Source organism: Oncorhynchus kisutch, linkage group LG11, assembly GCF_002021735.2.
Source record: "Oncorhynchus kisutch isolate 150728-3 linkage group LG11, Okis_V2, whole genome shotgun sequence".
Taxonomy (NCBI): Eukaryota; Metazoa; Chordata; class Actinopteri; order Salmoniformes; family Salmonidae; genus Oncorhynchus; species Oncorhynchus kisutch.
Genome location: NC_034184.2, coordinates 46,903,315 through 46,928,284, shown reverse-complemented (window position 1 = coordinate 46,928,284; position 24,970 = coordinate 46,903,315). Strand labels below are relative to the sequence as shown.

General features: G+C 41.9%; 1 protein-coding gene across 1 annotated transcript in view; it reads left to right on the top strand.

Moving 5' to 3' along the window:
* Positions 1-24,970, top strand: part of LOC109899065 (brorin) — a 52,273-nt gene that overhangs the window by 17,218 nt on the left and 10,085 nt on the right. Inside the window, exons 2-3 of the mRNA XM_020494114.2 lie at positions 2,137-2,885; positions 5,683-5,812. Coding sequence (XP_020349703.1) covers positions 2,217-2,885; positions 5,683-5,812 — 799 coding nt within the window. The 5' untranslated portion in view covers positions 2,137-2,216. The remainder of the gene's footprint in view (positions 1-2,136; positions 2,886-5,682; positions 5,813-24,970) is intronic.

Here is a 24,970-nt window from a genome sequence, read left to right as displayed (position 1 = left end):
CAATATACACTTCCCTGAGGTGCCAGGACATGATTTTACTTGTCAGGCGCATCCATTTATTAAAATGTAGTATTCCCCAAGAAATACAATGTTTTTATTCTTACTGATAACATACGTTTTTCATTCCCTTTATATTAACCTACTGCTTTTTTAACAAGGCTGACTTGCTCAGGGAAAGCTTAAAGTATTTATATACCTTCTGTTCTTTCTTGAGAATCCTAATTCGGAAACAGCAGTTGTACTCTACTCTATTGAAAACGAATTCATTGCCAGCGGAGTTGACATATTAATAAATACTGAATGGTTTATTCTTAAATGAGTGCAGACACTCATCTACAGCTAATTGTCAGGTCAAAGTCAAAACAGCTCAAATCTCACCTTTTTACACAAAGATACAAATATTGATCCCACTGCAAGTGTTTTAGTAGAGTGAAAAAAATGTACTCAACATACTACTGACTACATACTACTGAACATGATTGAAAGTCGAAACAAAACAAAGTAAGGCATTCAAACTCAAATCATGAACATGTCAAGTTAGTTGGGTAATCAAATCATTTGATTAGTAATGAAACGAAAAAAGAAACTCATCATCTTAATGTATTCATTGTCGTATGTCCTGCTTACCTAAGACCAACTTAGTGGCATTGCGGTTAGTGTCCACCCTGAGATTGGAAGGTTGGGAGTTCGATCCCTGGCCGAGTCATACTATCAGAGAGCGACTCTCTGCTTTTGCTGGTCTGTGACTCTGCCCCCCGGTCAGAGGGGAATAAGGCCTCACAAAAGGTACACACAGGGAAACTTTATTTACACACGCACGCACGCACGCACGCACAGTGAGATTAATTATCTATACATACCAAAGACTGTAAAAATGGGACCAGATGTGGACCCATAGGGTAAACCCTGTCTCACGCTACAGAAACTGGAGATAGGCTCCTGCTCCTACAGCATGAGCCATTCTGGCTCGCAGAAGCCAAGCCTTGTTGCAAGGCTACAACTTAACTAGGATGTTGGTGCCATGATAATATCATAGCCAATGTCATATATAGTCATGACAGTTTGTCTGTTTATGACAGCATGTTTGTCATAAAACAACCATTGTTTGATTACTGAATTCAATAGATTTCATTGTAAAAAAAAGAAAAAAGGGGGGGGGGCATTATTTGACCAATATAAATAGTGAAACAAATATTGATTCCCTTAATTAACATTAGTGGTCTTAAACTCCTGGCCTGCATGCCACATCAGATCCGTAAGCTGCAGTTTGGTGGCCCCAGGCCTGGTGTGTGAGACCACTGCACATGTACAACCAGAGCCATAGATTTAGAACATATAATGGAACACTTCATTTTATTGTTATTTTTTTCAAATCCATTTTTTGGGGTTGCATACACATATTTATCAGATGTTATCGCAGGTGCAGCGAAATGCTTATGTTTCTAGCTCCCACAATGCAGTAATGCCTAACAAACACCAAACAATGCACAACAAGGCCCCCAAAAATGTAAAGAAATAAAGGAAGAAATATACACTTTTTACGCTGTTCAGTGATCTAAGTTGGTCTAGAAATGTCCTCTAGCTACAGTAAATTCATTCTTCCTGAAAAGAATCATGATCTCTTTTCTAATCAATTTCTCCCTGTATAGTTGTCTGATTTTATTTGAACCGGAATCCATTGATTATATTTCCTTTGTTCCGGGTGGGGAGTGAGATTCAGGTTCGTTTTTGGCAATTTATCTCCACAGTCTGTCCCTGCTGGGAGCATTTGATGCAAGGAAGTTAGTGTAAGAAAGCCTATTGATTTCCTGACACCGGCAATATGAATGCACTCCGTTCTGACAGCCCAAGTCACTGAAGTTTTCTTTAGGTCATGTGAGGTGTTTCTTTGATAGGATCCGGTATTGCAATGAAAAAGCAGAACCTTTATTGGGGCTAACATGAAGACAATTAGTCAGATATTTTTATGCTGTATAGCCAACTCCTATGGTCATTGTCTTGGTCATTGTTTGGCCGTGATAACGACAAGAGGAGTTTGCTATAAAGCACAGAATTTGGACCAGGCTAAGAGACAATATCAATGTCTAGACTACATACGGTCAAATACGTAATTCCAGTTTCATTCTCTTTTTCCAGATGGACTGGCTCACACCTGAGATATGAAGTGTGTTATGTGAAGCCAAGGTGTCATCCCACCTTCCAGGTGGTGGGGAGAGATGGTGCACTCTGTTGCCATGACAGTGGAAGTCCTCTTTCTTATGTTGTTTCTGACCAGTACTCAGTGTAATCCCCTGGCAGACTTGTCAGTGAGCCGGGAACGCTTGGAGCTTGTCCTGACCCAGGCCAGAGAGGACAAGCAGCAGGCCTCAGTGGGGGCGCTCGGCTACAGCACCCAGCAGCAGCTGGAGGAGATCAGCTTCATGGGCCTGGAGACCCACAGAGGGGCCAGCAACAGAACCTCTGTCAACAGATCCAGGCCAAACTCCAGCATCCAGAAACTTGCTGGATCCAAGGGTGGGAAGGCATCACAGGAGTTGTGGGAAGAGCAAGAGGGGGGCCTGAGCCGAGTAGACGAGGGTCCCACGAGTGAAACAAATCTTTCTCTTGACGCTATCGACGAGTACGCATATCCAGATTACAGGGGGAAGGGCTGCATGGACGAAAGTGGTTTTGTGTTTGCCATCGGGGAGAAGTTTACCCCGGGGCCCTCCACATGCCCTTGCCTCTGCACGGACGAGGGACCCCTGTGTGCCAAACCTGAATGTCCCAAAGTTCACCCTCGCTGCATCCGGGTGGACACCAGCCAGTGCTGTCCAGAGTGCAAGGAGAAGAAGAACTACTGTGAGTTCAGGGGTAAGGTCTACACAACGCTACAAGAGTTTAAGGTGAGTCTGGAAATTATATCTTTAAAGGTTGACAGGGGTTTATTCTCTAGGAAGCAAACATAAGAAAACGAGCCAAAACGGGAATGGATTACCTGAACGCGTACAACAAGAAACGCTAGTGTTTGTTATCCGTTTCAAAACGTTTTTCTACATGAATACAACCCAGGTGATGATGACATCCTTAGGCAACCTCTTTCATAGTGCTATTTAATTGAAATGTTTTCTTGTGACAGTTTTCTTATGACAGTCAAGAGATCAAGAGATCAACCTCTGAATTGAAAAGAAACTCCAGCACACTAGTGATCTAGTAGCTGATTAAACGCAACTCCACGATTTACGATGGAGTTGAGCGGCGACTTGTGTGGGAAGACTGGAGCTCTGACGTCACATAAAATGAATGACACACTACCAGTGGTTGAAAAAGTACCTAAATATCATACTTGAGTAAAAGTAAAGATACTTTAATAGAAAATGACTCAAGTAAAAGTGAAAGTCATCCAGTTTATTTTTTTATTTTTTTTATTTCACCTTTATTTAACCAGGTAGGCTAGTTGAGAACAAGTTCTCATTTGCAACTGCGACCTGGCCAAGATAAAGCATAGCAGTGTGAGCATACAACAAAGAGTTACACATGGAGTAAACAATTAACAAGTCAATAACACAGTAGAAAACAAAGGGGGGGTCTATATATACACAATGTGTATACAATGTGTGCAAAAGGCACATCCAGTAAACTGTCTTAATAACAGTATTTGGTTTTAAATATACTTAAGTATCAAAAGTAAATGTAATTGCTCAAATATACTTAAGTATCAAGTAAAAGTATAAATCATTTAAAATTCCTTATATTAAGCAAACCAGACGGCACTATTTTCTTGTTATTTTTTAAAACATTTACGGATAGCCAGGGGGGCACACTCCAACACTCAGACAACATTTACAAATGAAGCACGTGTGTTCAGTGAGTCCGCCAGATCAGAGGCATGTTCCCTTGACGAGGGATGTTCCCTTGCTTAGTGTATGAATTGGACCATATTTCTTTCCTGCTAAGCATTCAAAATGTAATCATTCATTTTGGGTGTCAGGGAAAATGTATGAAGTAAAAAGTACATTATTTTCTTCAGGAATGTTGTGAAGTAAAAGTTAAAGCTGTCAAAAATATAAATAGGAAAGTAGAGTACAGATAACCCAAAAACTACTATAAAGTATTTTTACTTAAGTACTTTACACCTCTGCACACGACATTGTTCTGGGTAGTTGCGAGCTATTCTTTGGATGCTAAAATGACGTCGGAGCTCCAGTCCCCACTAGTCGCTGCTCAACTTCATTGTAAATCATGGAGTTGAATTTCGTCGGCTGGCAATCTAGATGTTCCACAGTTTTAGTGGAACTTATTACCAACGTTTCGGTCTCCGTAGAAATTCCATGTGGGAAACTGTTGATAGATTGCCAGTGTATCGTGAATACTATGCCAAAATACTTTTCAGTGTAGCAAGCAAACAAGCAGCGAAGCACATTTTATGATGGCAAAAGTCAGCATTTATTTTATTCACACAAAGTTGGAACATTCCTTGGGGCTGCTAAATTCAATAGTATGTTTAAGCTTAAGAGTAATTGTGTTATTATTCTTATCTTGATATATTATATATTCTGGTCTTGGTGGAGTTATCTATTTTAAGCCAAGCCCAGGAGACCTCAAGAGGGCTTATTCTTTTATTTATTTTAGAAGTTCCATCCACAACTATTCCATCAGCCTTCTATTCTATTTTTGATGAAAGAAAGGTATTATATGTGACTGTTTAAGGCATCCCTTTGTGCTAGCACTGGAGGGTCACACCAGGAGGTTAGATCTAATATGGGACTTATTTCCGTTAATGCAGAGTGATACAAGCAGCTCTGTATTGAGAGGCACAGCTTGTAGCTCTCCTGGGAGAAGTCTGTGCAGAGAGAGAGAGAGAGAGAGATCAGAAAGAGAGAAAGGAAAGAGAGAGAGAGACCCACTTCCACTAAAGTAAATGTCTCCTATCCTCTGTGGATGCCTGCCCAGAGGTTTAGAAACAAAGCAACAGACAGAGCCTTGTGGTCGATTGCTGTGTTCTGCGGCGGTACTGTTTAGTGTGGTCTCTCTCTTGCCGTTTCTCACATTGGAGTGCTGGTCAGAAGCTCGAGCCGCTCTGCAATCGTCTTTATCCATGCTGTTAGGATTAACCTATGTTCTCCGATTTAAAAGGAAACGCTCACATGGCCACGAGTGGCTTCAGACTAAAGCCTACGGTGGTAGCATCTCCAGTCAAGGGGGGTGACTTGGTTGAAGGCATATTGTCGACACAAGTTGCATCATACGGTCATGGGCCCTGTTTTTCCCCAATACTTTCAGACTTGGAAAGCTCCATTAATCAAACTGTTCTCTCTAGTTCACAAAGCAAGACATTTCCAGCTTATATCTTCTGTTTCCAACTGAGCACACAATCAGCGCATTGATTTCCCTATTCTCGGTTGATTGTGCACTGAAGTTCATTTCTCAACTCATGTCTCCTTCAAATGAAGTATGTATTTCCCATAAAGTGCCGTAAGATGGGACCTCCCTGTGTTCTAAGCTCTGTGGCTGAATGTTTGATGTCCAATGTCCCTATATTGGCTAGTGGACCAGACAGGCGAGTGAGTGAGTACTTGCATATGAGAGAGAGAGAGAGAAAGAGAGAGAGAGAGAGAGAGAGAGAGAGAGAGAGAGAGAGAGAGAGAGAGAGAGAGAGAGAGAGAGAGATATTTTTAAACAGTCTTTTCCCCCTGTCCCCAGGTGTCTCCGTGTGAGAAGTGTCGCTGTGAGGGGAGTGGAGAGGTGTTGTGCTCTGTGTCAGCTTGCCCCCAGACAGAGTGTGTGGACCCAGTGTATGAGCCTGATCAGTGCTGCCCCATCTGTAAGACCGGTGAGAGATCCTGCTTGTCTCAACATTTTTGGTACCTTAATACGGAACACACGGCATTTCATTTACCATTTTGATTTGACTGTATGTCTTTGAGAAATCATACATGATTGGCCTGACAAATTATTGCCAATAGTTGGTTGCAGTGCTAGATTTATTCATATGATTGTGTGCATGTGATAATGTATTATTCTTTATTAGCCAGCCCTGTTTGTTTCCACCGCGAACAGATATTTCTAGGTTCGGTGCTGGTGTGAATAAAAGGCGAAATCAGGGTTTGAGCATCCTGGGTTAGTGTGTGAGAGCTCTCTGATTTGAAAGAATTACACTGTCTTATAAGAGCGTTTCTCTGGCTCACTGTGGACTATCTGAAGTTGTTTCAGATGATTTTAGACAGCATGTCCTAGATTGTGTCCCCTTATTTTTCTTGGCGTGACTCTAATGCAACATGGCAATGTCAGCAACGTAGCTTCCTTCAGCAGAAAGAATGATGGCTGGCGAGACTCATCTCAGGCGTGGCCTCTTAAAGTGATGCTGTTTATCACAAACAAGGGAAATGCTATCAACATTACATTAAATACAGTGCATTTGGAAAGTATTCCGACCCCTTGACTTCTTCCCTGTATTGTTACGTTACAGCCATATTCTAAAAGGTATTAAATAAAAGAAATTCTCCTCATCAGTCTACACACAATACCCCATAATGACAAAGAGAACTGGTTTTCAGACATTTTTACAAATGTATGAAATAATTCAGTACCATGGCTGTGAGACTTGAAATTGAGCTCAAGTACATCCGGTTTCCATTGATCATCCTTGAGATGTTTCTACAACTTGATTGGAGTCCACCTTTGGTCAATTCAATTGATTGGACATGATTTGCAGCGGCACACACCTGTCTATATAAGGTCCCACAGTTGATTTGCATGTCAGAGCAAATAGCAAATACCAAGCCATGAGGTTGAAGGAATTGTCCGTAGAGCTCCGAAACAGGATTGTGTCGAGGCAGAGATCTGCGGAAGGGTACCAAAAAATGTCAGCAGCATTGAAGGTCCCCAAGAACACATTGGCCTCCATCATTCTTAAATGGAAGACGTTTGGATCCACCAAGACTCTTCCTAGAGCTGGCCGCCCAGCCAAACAGCAATCGGGAGAGAAGGGCCTTGGTCAGGGAGGTGGCCAACAACCCAATGGTCACTCTGATAGAGCTCCAGAGCTCCTCTGTGGAGATGGGAGAACCTTCCAGAAGGAAAACCATCTCTGCAGCACTCCACCAATCAGGCCTTTAGTGTAGAGTGGCCAGGCAGAAGCCACTCCTCAGTAAAAGCACATGACAGCTGGCTTGGAGTTTGCCAGAAGGCACCTAAAACACTCTCAGACCATGAGAAACAAGATTCTCTGGTCTGATGAAACCAAGATTAGACTCTTTGGTCTGAATGCCAAGTGTCACATTTGGAGGATGTCTGGCATCATCCCTACGGTGAAGCATGGTGGTGGCAGCATCATGCTGTGGGGATGTTTTTCAGCGGCAGGGACTGGGAGACTAGTCATGATCGAGGCAAAGATGAATGGAGCAAAATACAGAGATCCTTGATGAAAATCTGCTCCAGAATGGTCAGGACCTCAGACTGGGGTGAAGGTTCAACTTCCAACAGGACAATGACCCTAAGCACACAGCCAACACACAGAAAGGTCGCAAGGAAAGTCTCTGAATGTCCTTGAGTGGCCCAGCCAGAGCCTGGACTTGAACCCAAACGAACATTTCTGGAGAGATCTGAAAATAGCTGTGCAGCAACACTCCACATCCAACCTGATAGAGCTTGAGAGGATCTGCTTGAGAGGATCAGCAGAGAAGAATGGGAGAAACTCCCCAAATACAAATGTGCCAAGCTTCTAGCATCATACCCAAGAAGAATCGAGGCTGTAATCGCTGCCAAAGGTGCTTCAACAAAGTACTGAGTAAAGGGTCTGACTACTTATGTAAATATTTTATTTCTGTTTATTTTATATGATATATTTGGAATAAAATGAAATGTTTTTGCTTTGTTATTATAGAATTTTGTGTGTAGAATTTTAGAATAAGGCTGCAATGTAACAATGTGGGAAAAGTCAAGGGGTCTGAATACTTTCCGAATGCGCTGTACCTTGATATCATTTACCCTATAGCAGCAAACATTCAATGAAAAGTGGTACCAACAAATATTTTGGGGTGGTGTGTATTTATTGATACACATCAAATAACCAGTGTTGGTTTGGCATTTCAAGTGAAGTTAAAAGGTCACTATGAACCTTATCAACTTCACCTGACCTTTGTCAACTACATTTGAGAAATACAATGTTTTAATATTTTGTATTTATTTCTAAGTACTGTATTGTTTTAAATTGCAATTTTTGCAATAGATATTTTTGCATACATGTGCATTTGTTCTCTTCAGCAGTAATACTGTCTCTCTATGGATGTTATGGGGGTACTATAGTTACTGCAAGTTCCCCGATGCAGAGATTTAGACAGTAAATAAATGTTTGCCCCAAAGTCAGGATTTAAATGTTTGCCCCAAAGTCAGGAGTTATTTAAGAGGCACAAGGACTAGCAGAACTATGACATACTGAATGTAGTGTCCATGTATATTCAAAGATCGTAACAAATTCATGTGCTCATTCAGGCAATAAGAGCTTTGTGGTTTCATGCTTTTAAGACAAATCAAGGCCAGTGTCAGGCCCTCTATTACCATAAGATTACTACATTACCATTTTCCCCCGTTTCAGAGTGCCACTTTAAAATTGTCAAGTGGTACTTGACTCTACATTTAACGCAAATGTTGTCATGGCTTCATTGAGAAGTACTTGGATCAGTAGATTATTACATGGGTAGCCACATAGGTCTGTCTGGTGACAATGAAACATTTTCCTCATCCTGAGTCCGTAAGAGGACCACTGTCAGCTATAGTAAAGGCCACTTGTATCTGAGTCAAGCTGAGAAGTTAACCTTTTTCTCATTTGTCTCTGTTAATGTCACACCTCCAGCTGCTTTAAAAGGACTATGCGTGAACATTTTGCCGCCCCCAGTCGCACGCATTCGCCACGTTACGCAAATCTAAAATAATTCAAATCAGTGAGGCTAAGTGAACAAGTGCACACCTTGCTAGGAGGCACAGATAATTGTGACGTGGCCAGTGTTGATGCAGGAAGTTGTGTTACTGGGCCAGAAGGCAGCATCGTCATTCTGATCAAAGAGATTAAAATACATGAACACATGTTTGGTTGAGCTCATTTGCTTCCCTCGATGGTTCCCTTGCCACCTCATTCACATTTCTTACATTAGGTTTCCTCGTATGCGAACGTGTAGTTAGACAACACACCTTTTCATATTTTCCTACAGTAGGCTACTTTGTTGCTTACAGTATGGGCTCTATTTTAACAAACCTAACACAATGGGACATCTTGGCGCCGGCAGTAGCGCTATAGGTACGATGTCGTAGTTGTTGAACATAGCATTCACACTGATATAGGGGCTAGGCCCTACCGTAAATCCATTATGGCTGAGCTATGGACATGCAAGAATGTTGTCAATAAGCAAGATAGAATGCATTATTTATAAAGCCTAAATAGAGAGTGAATAACTCTAATGAAATTCTAATCAAAACAGCTTGTTTTAAATAGGCTATGTCTAAATACAGTTGGGGGGGGGGGGGGGGGGGGCAGGACGGCTGGTGTGTGTAGACAACACTACAAGAAACATGCATGGTCCAATTCCTCATTAAGCCCTTCTGGGTGTGGAGTTTTTAAGGAGAAGATCCATAGGGCTTCGCACTGGAGAAGGCACTCATCCGTATTGCGGCATCTGCAGCTTGAGAATGGCAATGGCACAGAATTTAAGATCAACCACAACATGATTAGCCTCATGAAAACGTCTGGCCACTGGTAACCTATGGATCTTCTCCTTAAGAACTCAAGGGCTTAATGACCTTTTATGTTTCTTCTAGTGTTGTCTACAGAAACTGGTAGTCCGTCCATATCTATTGCTTCTGGTATTGCTATGTAGCCCAGACTGTTGTCTCTTCCCAATTATATCTGACAATGAATTGTCTTATTTTTTTATATTTTTTATATATTATTTTATATATTAATAAGCATTGACTCCCTATTTGCCAGTCTCTAATTAACTATCTGCTTGCACCTGTTGCACTTGTTACACACAGCAGGTGTTTTAAGTACGTGTCGTCTTAATTTGTTTGTACAGCACTGATGAAGGCATATGGTCGAAACGTATGCTCTGTTTATTTAAAAGAAATATATATTTTTTATAAAAGCACCACAGCACTTTCACTTTGTGTATTCTTTTGAGGATGGAATCAATGAATTGTATCATTTTTGGACATCGGCCTGCTTAGGTTATTCCTCTTCATGGTTTTGAGTGCAAGTACTTTTTGAACTCTATAAACATAATGGAACCATCTTACAAATCTCATTCACACCTCTCCAGAAATAGCAGACAGCTCCTTAATTCTTATCTTAAAGCCATTACGGTGAATCATTCTAATATGTTTGGCTTTTAATGAAATTGTGTATTTAAAAAAATGTATCTTTCTTTTGCCATAATATCTCTAAATAAATTGGTCAGGAGCATGATATCATAAAATTGCCAAGATAATAAAGACACATGACACATTGCTTTTGAACCAGCCTTCATTACAGTAGCCTAGGCCAAGGGTAAATGTAGCCTATTGAGGGCTTGGGTTTTAATCATATGAAATGGAAAACATGCAATTGTTACAGAAAAATAACTTCTAAATACGAGGGTCACCGGCATCATCTCATCTCTCGTTTCATGATGATCATATGGACAAATACAGGACATTTTCCACATGTTGTTACGTTACAGCCTTAAAAAAGATTATCTGGTCTGATGGTCTGATGAAACCAAGATTGGCCTAAATGCTAAGCGTCAAGTCTGGAACAAACCTGGCGCCATCCCTACGGTGAAGCATGGTGGTGGCAGCATCATGTTTTGGGGATGTTTTTCAGCTGCAGGGACTAGGAGACTAGTCAGGATGGAAGAAAAGATGAACAGAGTAAAGTACAAAGATCCTTGATTAAAAACCTGCTCCAGAGCGCTCAGGACCTCAGACTGAGGCAAAGGTTTACTTTTCAACAGGACAATGACCCTAAGTACACAGCCAAGACAACGCAGGAGTGGCTTCGTGACAAGTCTCTAAATGTCCTTGAGTGGTCCAGCCAGAGCCCGGTCTTCAACCCGATCGAACATCTCTGGGAGACCTGAAAATAGCTGTGCAGCGATGCTCCCCATCCAACCTGACAGAGCTTGAGAGGGTCTGCAGAGAAGAATGGGAGAAACTTCCCAAATACAGGTGTGCCAAGCTTGTAGCATATTACCCAAGAAGACGCAAGGCTGTAATCGCTACCAAAGGTGCTTCAACAAAGTACTGATTAATGGGTCTGAATACTTACAGTACCAGTCAAAAGTTTGGGGACACCTACTCATTCCAGGGTCTTTATTTTTTTGCAATTTTCTACATTGTAGAGTAATAGTGAAGACATCACAACTATGAAATAACACAAATGGAATCATGTAGTAACCAAAAAAGTGTTTAACATATCAACAAATTTGAGATTCTTCAAAGTAGCCACACTTTGCCTTGATAACAGCTTTGCACATTCTTGGCATTCTCTCAACCAGCTTCATGAGCAATGCTTTTCCATCAGTCTTGAAGGAGTTCCCACATATGCTGAGCACTTGTTGGCTGCTTTTCCTTCACTCTGCAGTCCAACTCATCCCAAACCAACTCAATTGGGTTGAGGTCAGGTGATTGTGGAGCCAGGTCATCTGATACAGCAATCCATCACTCTCCTTCAAAACACACCTCCAGACAAAGTCTGTGATGAAAAATTATGAAATAACACGTGTTGGGTCAGTGTCCTGTTGAAAAACCAATGATAGTCCCACTAAGCGCAAACCAGATGTGATTGTGTATCGCTGCAGTAGTAGCCATGCTGGTTAAGTGTGCCTTGAATTCTAAATGAATCACTGACCATGTCACCAGCAAAGCATCCCCGCACCATCCCTTATCGCATTGTTATTATTATGTGTTTAGATTGATGAGGGGAAAAAACTCATGTATCCATGATATACTTTTTTTAACTAGGCAAGTCAGTTAAGAACAAATTCTTATTTTCAATGACAGCCTAGTAACAGTGCTGCTTTGTTCAGGGGCAGAACGACAGATTTTTACCTTGTCAGCTCGGGGATTTGATCTTGCACCCTTTCGGTTACTAGTCCAACGCTCTAACCACTAGGCTACCTGCCGCCCCATAAGGTTGTAATGAGGCTGTATAAGGCTGTAATGTCATAAAATGTGGAAAAAGTCAAGGGATCTGAATACATTTCTAATGCACTGTATAGCTTACATGAAGGGGGTTTTACACATGTTCAAAATGGGAGCTGACTAAAATGTCAGCCTCTAATACATATATGAAAAGGGGATGTCCGCTCACTGTTTTACTGCTCCCAAACTTGATCTTTTAATAAAGCTTTGGTTGTTAAGATTGATTTCAAACCAGTCACACGAGCCTAACCCTTTATTGATAGGCTTGCCTAATTGGCGAACGCATTAGGCAGAACAAAAAAATGTGGCTTCACTGAGGGGAGGTTATGCTTGTTTTAAATCTAATGAAACTAAATCGAGAAAAACATTCGTTTTTTATCTTTATTAATGCAAGGGTTACTGGCACAAAAACAGATCTCCTCTCTTGTTCCAAGAGCATAAAAGACACTGTGCATCGCGGCCGGATAGGTTGCGCTTCCACTCACAAAATCCATGGCATTACCAACTGCCTTACTGCTATGACCTGCTTTTTCGTTGGTCTTTAAAATTCCGATATGCGCTTAATTTTAAGCACACACCTCAAATATTGCCACCTCTCCCACCCAACAAGCGAGCTGTTATTAGACAAGTGAATTGCTGAACCTGGCTCAAGGGTTGGAAAATGCCAGAACGCCAGTTTTTACATGCTGAAATGGCCAACTAATGTGCGTTTGGCACTTGCACCGCCTTAGTAGAGCCCTATGTGATCTTTATGTCCTTATCCACTTCAGTGTTGATTATACATCTACCAATATTCAACAACTCACCCATTCTCCAATAAGTTTGACTCAGGTAGTCTCAAGTTTTGATTGTATTGTAGGTGTCAGGCTCACACGCAGATGTTGTTGAAGGCGGAAACAGCTGTTGCAACCTCCTGAGAGCTCCGTGCATCTGAAGTATGACATCAAAGCATCTCTCATTGCTAATGGCCATCATGCTGTAGACAGGGTGGGAGCCTCACACAAAAAAGATTGTGCAGTCATGGAAATACCTTTTTCTTACCCTTTCCTTACTGACATGTACAACAGGAATTGTTTTTAGAAGAAAGTCTGAGAAATAGAAGTTGGTCATAGAATACTTGTCATCAGTCATGCTGTCATTATTTTTTATCTAATTTTCACACACATTACATTACTATCATTCATTTGATAGTATGCATTGTATTACCATTGTAAAAAACCTAAGGTTTGGGAAGATTGACACAGTCATTTGGGCTTTTTCAGGCATGCCAAATCCGTTATAATCAGCAGCTAGAGAGCACCATGTCTCAGATGTGTTGTTCACACTGTATGCAAAGAGACACTTGAGGAAGAGCCAGGGAGAGAGATGAAAGTGAGCGGTATTGCTAACATCCACTCCAGGCAGTTGTTCATGAATATCAAAGAACATCTGTGGCATGGCACCTTTGTGAAATTAAAACAGGTTCCACCAGGTTTTTACCTGTTCATTTAACCAGGGTAATCTGTCGTGACGATACAATCATCACGTTATATTTTGTTTCATATAACAGCGCAAATACAATTAGTCGATTGTTTGGTCGTTGGGCTGTTGGTCGACCGAGATTGTTTTAGTCGAGCAGTAACAAATATATATATTTGCGCCCATCTCAGTGAACTAATCCATTGCGGAGCCTCGAGGCATGCAGAGGCCAAATCGAGCTCTGTACCACATTGCCAGTTCTGTCAATTTAGTCATTGTCTTTTGTTTGGAGAACTCCAGTCAATGTTGTGTAAGGACACACATGCATAAAAATAGGCCTATGGGCTACCTGGCCTGTGCTCAAATGTAGGCATATAAATGTGCCCATTTGGGGATCTGATAGTATTTCTGATTGGCCTTAACTCACCACCACTAATGACCTGTGGAGCTTCTCCAATTTAATGTTTCCTTCACATCAAACAGCAAACAACAAATTCTGTTTTTACATCCATTGAGATTTACAATAGTTTCTCAATGTATTTGAAAAATCATTCCAGCTCTCTCCCTTTCGATATCCACTCAGCGTGAAAGGAAAAAAATGTTGTGTTCTGATCTAGTGGAAACGTCATAAAATAGGCTTCTTATCAGTGCATGACTTGGACTGAAATAGGTTCCGGTAATCATTTTGGGTGCTGGTACTGTTTTATATTTAGGTGGAGGAGCTCCATAATATTTTTGAGCAAATATTCTACAAGAGGAACAGGAGCTCAAGCAGTAGAACATTTGAGGTACCGATACTCAGCTCCGGTGAGCTCCTGCCCAAGTCAAGCACTGCTTCTTATCCCTTGCGCAAATAGCCTAAAGCGGTGTCTGCCCCGAGCTCACTGGCGCGGGAAACTGCGGGCCCAGAATATTTTATACAATGTTGTAAGTTTGCTAGCGCAAGCTTTGGACCAGGCCCAAGTTAATAGTTGATACAATGTATCAAGTTTGTTGCAGACAGGCCATGTGTAGCCAATGCTATTTATAGGATATTTATTTTTTCATTATATTCTCTACCTGCAGGTTGCAATGTCCTGCAGGTTGCAATGTTTTTATTTGTTGGCTTTATGTAGGCTATTTTTACATAGTTGGCAATGGCAGTAGAAGTTACTTTTTAGGTTTGTATCATTTTCATTTAGCTTTGGATATAATTTTGATTAGCCACATGACAATGATTTTGAGATATGAAGACTTAATTATAAAATTAAACTGTTCCACGAAAATGTGCATAAGAAAACAATAATTGGCATGCAGATCAGTAGAAATGGTAAGATAACTTGGCATTCCATATGAGAAAGGTTGCCGACTCCTCGCGTAGCCTATTACCGGCATCTTCAAGAGAGGAATGGCAGAATCTGCGAAAGCCAGTAGGAGCGGGGAGGAGAATAGTTGGGTCAGGTTATTTTATTTCTTCTGGTTATCTAGATGTCTGGCACCCTCTTGAAGCATCAAACCATAAACTTAAAGCATCAGACAACCTCAATGCACGTAGTTGATTTTATTAAAACACATAGGGTGTGTCTATATATGGAAAAGTACACCTATAACATTTTGAGCAAATGATTGGTCGAAATAACAGAACTTTCTGTTGACCAATATTCTTTTTAGTTGGGGACAGCCCTAGTTTACCATATAGTAGAATCTGGAATGATACAGTAGATGTCAGAATGCATGCACAGTCAATTTTGTAATATTTGTGTTGTGGAGAATAACACCAGGCAGGAGACGGGAGTACAGGTTAGCGTGTCGTTTAGTTAAACATCTCGTGGTCCTACCACTTAGGACCACTTAGGACCATAGCCTCACATAACCTCACCATAACCTCACACTCAACGTCAACAAAACTAAGGAGATGATTGTGGACTTCAGGAAACAGCAGAGGGAACACCCCCCTATCCACATCGATGGAACAGTAGTGGAGAGGGTAGTAAGTTTTAAGTTCCTCGGCATACACATCACAGACAAACTGAATTGGTCCACCCACACAGACAGCATCGTGAAGAAGGCGCAGCAGCGCCTCTTCAACCTCAGGAGGCTGAAGAAATTCGGCTTGTCACCAAAAGCACTCACAAACTTCTACAGATGCACAATCAAGAGCATCCTGGTGGGCTGTATCACCGCCTGGTACGGCAACTGCTCCGCCCACAACCGTAAGGCTCTCCAGAGGGTAGTGAGGTCTGTACAACGCATCACCGGGGGCAAACTACCTGCCCTCCAGGACACCTACACCACCCGATGTTACAGGAAGGCCATAAAGATCATCAAGGACAACAACCACCCGAGCCACTGCCTGTTCACCCCGCTATCATCCAGAAGGCGAGGTCAGTACAGGTGCATCAAAGCTGGGACCGAGAGACTGAAAAACAGCTTCTATCTCAAGGCCATCAGACTGTTAAACAGCCACCACTAATATTGAGTGGCTGCTGCCAACACACTGACTCAACTCCAGCCACTTTAATAATGGGAATTGATGGGAAATGATGTAAAATATATCACTAGCCACTTTAAACAATGCTATCTAATATAATGTTTACATACCCTACATTATTCATCTCATATGTATACTTATATACTGTACTCTATATCATCTACTGCATCTTTATGTAATACATGTATCACTAGCCACTTTAACTATGCCACTTTGTTTACATACTCATCTCATATGTATATACTGTACTCGATACCATCTACTGTATCTTGCCTATGCCGCTCTGTACCATCACTCATTCATATATCTTTATGTACATATTCTTTATCCCCCTACACTTGTGTGTATAAGACAGTAGTTTTGGAATTGTTAGTTAGATTACTTGTTGGTTATTACTGCATTGTCGGAACTAGAAGCACAAGCATTTCGCTATACTAGCATTAACATCTGCTAACCATGTGTAGGTGACAAATACAATTTGATTTGATTTGATTTTGATTTTGATTTGTCGATTTGTTGATGTGTCGTAACGTAACACTTTCATAATGCATTACTGCTTAGTAACATCATTGCAACTAATATAGACAGACGTAGATCACAGATACTGCGCTCCTGCCGCCATAGCTTTTAACTCCTAAGAATCAGGTAAGTATTTTGGAAATACTCTAATGCAATACCTGAACAATGCATATTTAAAATGTCTCAACTACTGGGTGGAAGTAGACTTATCAGAGCCCAGCACAAGTCCAGGAGATTATTCTGCCCTGAAGGAGGAACTTGTTCTCTATTAACTAAAGACAGGTCATTTCTTTTTTCTTTCACTTTGCTTTAGAACGTATCAGTCTTTGTTTATTTCACTGTTCATTTTTCAACTCAAAGGTCAAGCTTTCGAGGTGCTCTTTGCTGTTGAAAAGGATACCTCCGCTCTTCCTGGGCTTCCAGTGGTAGGCCAGGTTCGGGTGGAAGGTCAGGCTCTGTCTCTTTTGTACGTCCACAGTCAGGAGCATCGTCCTGGGGGTCGTTGTTGTCGTTGTCTCTGCTGGGGCATTGGACAGTAGCAGATGATCCACATAAACGTTGACATGGCATTGATCAACTTGGACATGGTAGGTAAAAAGAGCTATGCGTCGAAGGATCACACCTTCTTGGGGTGTCTGAAATCATGTACCATCACCCTTATCATCTCCCTCTTTGAATTCTCTGACAGTCTGAGTCTGTCATGAGATTTATTCTGCTGTATCTGGTGCTTAGCCACAGTGTTGGACAACTCTGGTTTCAACAGTGTCAGGTGGGTATGTGGTTGGCGTTTCAGAAACAGTTCAGCTGGTGTACATTCCGTTACTGTGTGTGTGGTGTGTGCCGGTAAATGAACAGCAAATGGGCAAGCCTTTGGTGGGTGGGCACAGACTGAACCTTGAGTCTTGTCCTTCTTAAAGGTTTGCACTGCTCTCCGCTGCTCCTTTTGATGCAGGATGGTAAGTTGGTAGCAGGATGTGCCTTAATCCGTTGTTTTGGAAAACATTTAGAAGTGGTTCCAGATAACTGCGGGCAAGTGCTTTAATTTGAGTGACCCCTGGAAGTCCCTCATACAGGTCAGACAGCAGTCTCCTCCAGAACTTGGGAGGTAACACCACCCTTGATCCCCACAGAACACAGCCTTGATTTGTAGATAACTGATATTTGTTATTGTTAAATGGACAAAGGCTATTGTCGCTTACAAATGTTGGCCCGCCCACCTATGTTAAGTCCAAGACTTTTGAAAGCACTGGGTCTTTCTTGGTTTCCTTTGCCCTGTCTGAAGGAGATTTATGCAGTTTGTCGATGAGAGAGATCTGGAAGACTGCTCTATTACTTCAATGGCGGTGTCACTTTTGCATGGTAGTCTTGATAGTGCATCTGCATTTGCGTGATCATTTCGTCTGTACTCGATCTCGTGGTCGTAGGCTAGCCGTATCAGAGCCCAAAGTTGCATTCGAAGTACAGCCATGGTTGGTATGGCTGATTTTGGTCCAAGGATGGCCAACAGAGGCTTGTGATCTGTCAGCAATTGGAAGTTCCTTCCGTAGAGGTATTTGTGAAAGTTCTGCACTCCAAATATTATGCTCAGGGTTTCCTTCTGAATTTGAGCTGAATTTTTCTCACTTGGTGACAGTCTGTGTGTCACAGTCGTCGTTGGAATGAGGTGAGGACCAAAGCGCAGCATGGTAAGTGTTCATCATATATTTATTAAGCCGAGAACACTAAACGAAATAACAAAGGGGAAACTAAACGAAACAACTAACGACACCTGCCTCTGATTGAGAACCATACCAGGCCAAACGCAAAACACAACATAGAAAAGGAACAAAGACAACCCACCCAACTCACGCCCTGACCATACTAAAACAAAGACATAACAGAAAGAACTAAGGTCAGAACGTGACACTGTGATGCAAATGCGATGGGGGTGTTCTTCTCCTGATTGATAAAATATCTGAGATGACGGCTCCTACTCCTTATGAAGATGCATCACACGCGAGCCTCCGCTTCGTCTCTGTGTCGTAGTGGTCTTTCGAAGATGCTGTTCGCAAGTTTTGAATGCTTCTTCTAATTGCGAAAACCATTTCCACTTTGTTGGCCTGCAGCAGTTGGTGAAGTTGATGCAACAGGATAGGTTTTTGTAGGGGATAATACATTTTTCGTAACGAAAAAATCTCATCTGAAATTTCAAAGTGGAAATTACAAACTTCAGATGCCTTTTTAAATCTCAAATACACTATAGAAGTTTTACATTTACTACATTGCAGGGTGATCAAATTAAGATCCTACGTCTGTAGTTCAGGAACCCCAACAATTATCTCCGCTCTGATACATTCGTGGTTGCTGTTGCTGTCGGTTTGGTGCAATCCTTGTGCTTTGATCTTGTATCTGAGATACCTGGAGAAACTCACGCAATTGTCTGCGTTTAATTCTCACTCCAAAACATTGAGAAACACGTCTGCTTTTTAAAATCTTTTGAGTTCATTTGCAGCCAGCCAACGCTCAAAGCACTCTAAATAGTAATCCTCTTTTGTAGCCTCAAACTCTGGTACTTGACCAATGGTTGCCATTTTCATAGTTATTTGTTCTGTTTCTACATTCACTTGCATTCCTTCATTTTCAGAATGTTCATCTAATTCTTCAAGTTTTTGCAATTTCTTCATTCTCTGCACACATTTGTAATCATGCACACACTGTTTTACGTTTATTTTGTCTTCGTATGCCTATTTCTTTTGTTGAAAATATTTCCCCCTTTATCAGAATACATATTCTCCACTGAGATCACCTTTTTTTCATTGGGTTCAATGCCAGTTCTTACTTTCCCCACCAGTGTCGATTTTCTGGACTCCAATAGGTTCACTATTACCAGCTTCCGATCACTGTGCTATTTAGTAATGCTTAGCTAGCTTTATAGCAGTCTTCTACTGCTGGTAAAAACTGACGATTGCCATTGCCATCATATTTTCGAGTTTCATTACTCACGCGACATTCTTCCCTTCAAGCAATGTCCGTTGATGAAGTTTGATCACCTCATCGCCACTGTAATATTTGTGTTGTTGAGAATATCCCCAGGCAGGAGACAAGAAGTGTGTCGTTCATTAAAACATCTCATGCAATACCACTTAGGACCATTAGGTGTCTGTCTATTAGGTGTTGTAACATAACACTGCCGTAATGCATTACGGCTTAGTAACAGCATAGTAACTAATATTGACAGATGTAGATCACAAAACAAAAAATGTAAGTCTCGGTAGTTCTAAAGATTCCATTTCCATATTTTGTACACACAACCAAATTATACCTGTCAACACAATACATAAAAAGCATGCTGAGGAACTTCAGCTTCACTTCTGTACATTTTCAGTTTCCTGCACTCTCCAAGAAGGCATGAAGAAGAAAGCCAATCCGGTAGTTGACTTGACTGACTTTCAATCAGTGTTGGGGAAGCTACATTTACATTTAGAAAATATAGTTTACCAAGCTACCAATTACTTCCCATTGGAAGAAGTTAAGCTACCCTTAAGAAAATTATAGTTTACTTAACTAAAGTTACCTTGAAAAAGTAGTTTTTTTAACGGAAATAAACTGAACCAGAGCCAAAACCACTTCAAACAGCGAAACATGATGAAGCCTGGTTGTCAAGGGAAGCCTAGTCATCAGGATGAATAGGAACTCTCTTTTAAAATGAGTTAAAAATATTAATGGAATAGGTTTAGAGATGCTGCAAAAATATATTCAAAAGCATTTATAAAATGTCAGGCCTTGAAGATACAGTAAAGTATTTAGTCAGCCACCAATTGTGCAAGTTCTCCCACTTAAAAAGATGAGAGAGGCCTGTAATTTTCATCATAGGTACACTTCAACTATGACAGACAAAATTAGAAAAAAAATCCAGAAAATCACATTGTATGATTTTTAATGAATTTATTTGCAAATTATGGTGGAAAATAAGTATTTGGTCACCAACAAACAAACAATATTTCTGGCTCTCACAGACCTGTAACTTCTTCTTTAAGAGGCTCCTCTGTCTTCCACTCGTTACCTGTATTAATGGCACCTGTTTGAACTTGTTATCAGTATAAAAGACACCTGTCCACAACCTCAAACAGTCACACTCCAAACTCCACTATGGCCAAGACCAAAGAGCTGTCAAAGGACACCAGAAACAAAATTGTAGACCTGCACCAGGCTGGGAAGACTGAATCTGCAATAGGTAAGCAGCTTGGTTTGAAGAAATCAACTGTGGGAGCAATTATTAGGAAATGGAAGACATACAAGACCACTGATAATCTCCCTAGATCTGGGGCTCCACGCAAAATGATCACAAGAACGGTGATCAAAAATCCCAGAACCACACGGGGGGACCTAGTGAATGACCTGCAGAGAGCTTTGACCAAAGTAACAAAGCCTACCATCAGTAACACACTACGCCGACAATGACTCATATCCTGCAGTGCCAGACGTGTCCCCCTGCTTAAGCCAGTACATGTCCAGGCCCATCTGAAGTTTGCTAGAGAGGATTTGGATGATCCAGAAGAAGATTGGGAGAATGTCATAAGGTCAGATGAAACCAAAATATAACTTTTTGGTAAAAACTCAACTCGTTGTGTTTGGAGGACAAAGAATGCTGAGTTGTATCCAAAGAACACCATACCTACTGTGAAGCATGGGGGTGGAAACATCAAATGAATGAATGGATGAATGGGGCCATGTATCGTGAGATTTTGAGTGAAAACCTCCTTCCATCAGCAAGGGCATTGAAGATGAAACGTGGCTGGGTCTTTCAGCATGACAATGATCCCAAACACACCGCCCGGGCCACAAAGGAGTGGCTTCGTAAGAAGCATTTCAAGGTCTTGGAGTGGCCTAGCCAGTCTCCAGTTCTCAACCCCATAGAAAATCTTTGGAGGGAGTTGAAAGTCCGTGTTACCCCGCAACAGCCCCAAAACATCACTGCTCTAGAGGAGATCTGCATGGAGGAATGGGCCAAAATACCAGCAACAGTGTGTGAAAACCTTGTGAAGACTTACAGAAAACGTTTGACCTCTGTCATTGCCAACAAAGGGTATATAACAAAGTATTGAGATAAACTTTTGTTATTGACCAAATACTTATTTTCCACCATAATTTGCAAATAAATTCATTAAAAATCCTACAATGTGATTTTCTGGATTTGTTTTCTCCATTTTGTCTGTCATAGTTGAAGTGTACCTATGATGAAAATTACAGGCCTCTCTCATCTTTTTAAGTGGGAGAACTTGCACAATTGGTGGCTGACTAAATACTTTTTTTGCCCCACTGTATAAGGTACCTTGGGGTAACCAGCACCTCCAAAAACAATTGTCCAATTGCTGACACAAAGAGTTTGGTAAAATGGTGGTATGTGAATGATGGTCTTGCTTGGACTATGAATGGAATTAAGTGGCTATAGTTTACACATTTTTTGTTATTTAATGAAATGTTGTTTTTATAAATTGGCTGTTTTCCCCAAGTACCAGGGCAATAACGAGGCTATAAACTGGGGGTACCGGTAATGAGTCAATGTGCGGGGGCACAGGTTAGTCGTGGTAATTTAAGTATTATGTACATGTAGGTAGGGGTAAAGTGACTATGCATAGATAATAAATAGCGAGCAGCAGAATTGTACAAAAAAAAGGGGGGGGCATCAATGCATTCAAAGAAACTGGTAGCCATTTGATACATTTTTCAGCGGTCTTATTGCTTGGGGTGGAAGTTGTTAAGGTGCCATTTTGACCTAGACTTGCCATGCGGTAGCATATAAAACTTGGGTGGCTGGAGTCTTTGACAATTTTTTTGGACCTCCCCGAGCCACCGCCTAGTGTAGAGGTCCTGAATGGCAGGAAGCCTGGCCCCAGTGATGTCTGTGCCGTACACACTACACTCTGTAGCACCTTCTGTTTGGATGTTGAGAGGTTGCCAGGTGGTGACACAACCGGTCAGGATACTCTCGATGGTGCATTTGTGGAACTTTTTGAGGATCTGGGGCCAAATCTTTTCAGTCTCCTAAGGGAGAATAGGCGTCATGCCCTCTTCACGACTGTCTTGTTGTGTTTGGACTATGATAGTTTGTTGGTGATGTGGACACCAAGGAACTTGAAGATCTCGACCCGCTCCACTTCAGCCCCGTTGATGTGAATGGGGGTGTGTTCGGCCCCCCTTTTTCTGTAGTCCACGATCAGTGTGGCAGATGTGGTGTTGCCCACCCTTATCACCTTGGGGCGGCCCGTCAGGAAGTCCAGGATCCAGTTGCAGAGGGAGGTGTTTAGTCCCAGGGTCCTTAGCTTAGTGATAAGCTTTGTGGGCACTATGGTGTTGAACACTGATTTGTAGTCAATGAACAGCATTCTCACTTAGGTGTTCCTTTTGTCCAGGTGGGAAAGGGCAGTGTGGAGTGCAATTGAGATTTAGTCATCTGGTGCTGATGTGAGCCATGACCTGCCTTTCAAAGCACTTCATGGCTACAGACGTGAGTGCTACATGGCGGTCGTCATTTAGGCAGGTTACCTTCTCTGTCTTGGGCACAAGGACTATGGCGGTCTGCTTGAAACGGGCAAGTGTCAGTGAAGACACGTCCTGGTAATCATCTGTCCCCGCAGCCTTGTGAATGTTGACCTGTTTAAAAGTCTTACTCACATCGGCTACGGAGAGCGTGATCGCACAGTCGTCCGGAACAGCTGGTGCTCTCATGCATGCTTCAGTGTTGCTTGCCTCGAAGCGAGCATAAAAGGCATTTAGCCCATCTGGTAGGTTTGCGTCACTGGGAAGATCACGTCACTGGGCAGATTGCACAAGGTTGTGCTATTTTCTTTGTTTTTTTGCATTGTTTGTAACTTTAAAAAAATATATATATATTTTGTACATAATGTTACTGCTACCGTCTCTTATGACCAAAAATAACTTCTGGACATCAGAACAGCGATTACTCACCTAAAACTGGAAGAAGATTTTTATTTTAACGAGTCCGACGTGAAGGATATACTGCTTTCCCGGGAACAGGCCCAAATCCCTGTCATTTGCATGAAGAAAAGACGTAGAAAAAGGAGGCGGAGGTCGGGCTGCCTTCTGAGAATTCGTAGGCGAGCGAGTAAACCCCCACTGCCATCCATTCTATTGACCAACGTGCAATCATTGGAAAATAAAATCAGTGACCTACGATCAAGATTAAACTACCAACGGGACATTAAAAGCTGTAATATCTTATGAGTTGTGGCTGAACGACGACATGAATAACATACAGCTGTCGGGTTGTACACTGTATCGGCAGGATAGAACAGCAACCTCTGGTAAGACAAGGGGTGGCTGTCTATGTATCAAGGTTTTGCTTGCCTGAGGTAGAATATCAAGTTTTCATCTATACTCTTCGTAGTTGTCTGTTTACAACCACAAACCGATGCTGGTACTAAGACTGCACTCAACGAGCTGTATACGGCCTCCTAGTGGCCGGGGCCTTTAATGCAGGGAAACTTAAATCTGTTTTACCTGATATCTTACAGCATGTTAAATGTGCAACCAGAGGGAAAAATAACTCTAGATCACTTTTACTCAACACACATAGACGCATACTAAGCTCTCCCTCGCACTCCATTTGGCAAATCTGACAATCATTTCATCCTCCTGATTCCTGCTTACAAGCAAAAATTAAAGCAGGACGCACCAGTGACTCGGTCAATAAAAAAGTGGTGATATGCAGCAGATGCTAAGCTACAGGACTGTTTTTCTAGCACAGACTGGAATATTGTCTGGGATTCTTCCTATGGCATTGAGGAGTACACCACATCAGTCACTGGCTTCATCAATAAGTGCATTGATGACGTTTTCCCAACAGTGACTGAACGTACATACCCCAACCAGAAGCCATGGATTACAAGCAACATCCGCACTGAGCTAAAAGGTAGAGCTGCCATTTTCAAGGTGCCAGACTCTAACCCAGAAGCTTATAAGAAATCCCGCTATGCCCTCCGACGAACCATCATACAGGCAAAGCATCAGTACAGGACTAAGATTGAATCATACTACACCGGCTCCCACACTCTTCGGATGTGGCAGGGCTTGCAAACTATTACAGACTACAAAGGGAAGCACACCCGAGAGATGCCCAGTGACACAAGCCTACAGACGAGCTAAATTACTTCTATGCTCGCTTCAAGGCAAGTAACACTGAAACATGCATGAGAGCACCAGTTGTTATGGACGACTGTGTGATCACACTCTCCGCAGCCGATGTAAGACCTTTAAGCAGGTCAACATTCACAACGCCGCATGGCCAGACAAATTACCAGGACGTGTACTCCAAGCGTGCGCTGACAAACTGGCAAGGGTCTTCACTGACATTTTCAACCTCTCCCTGTC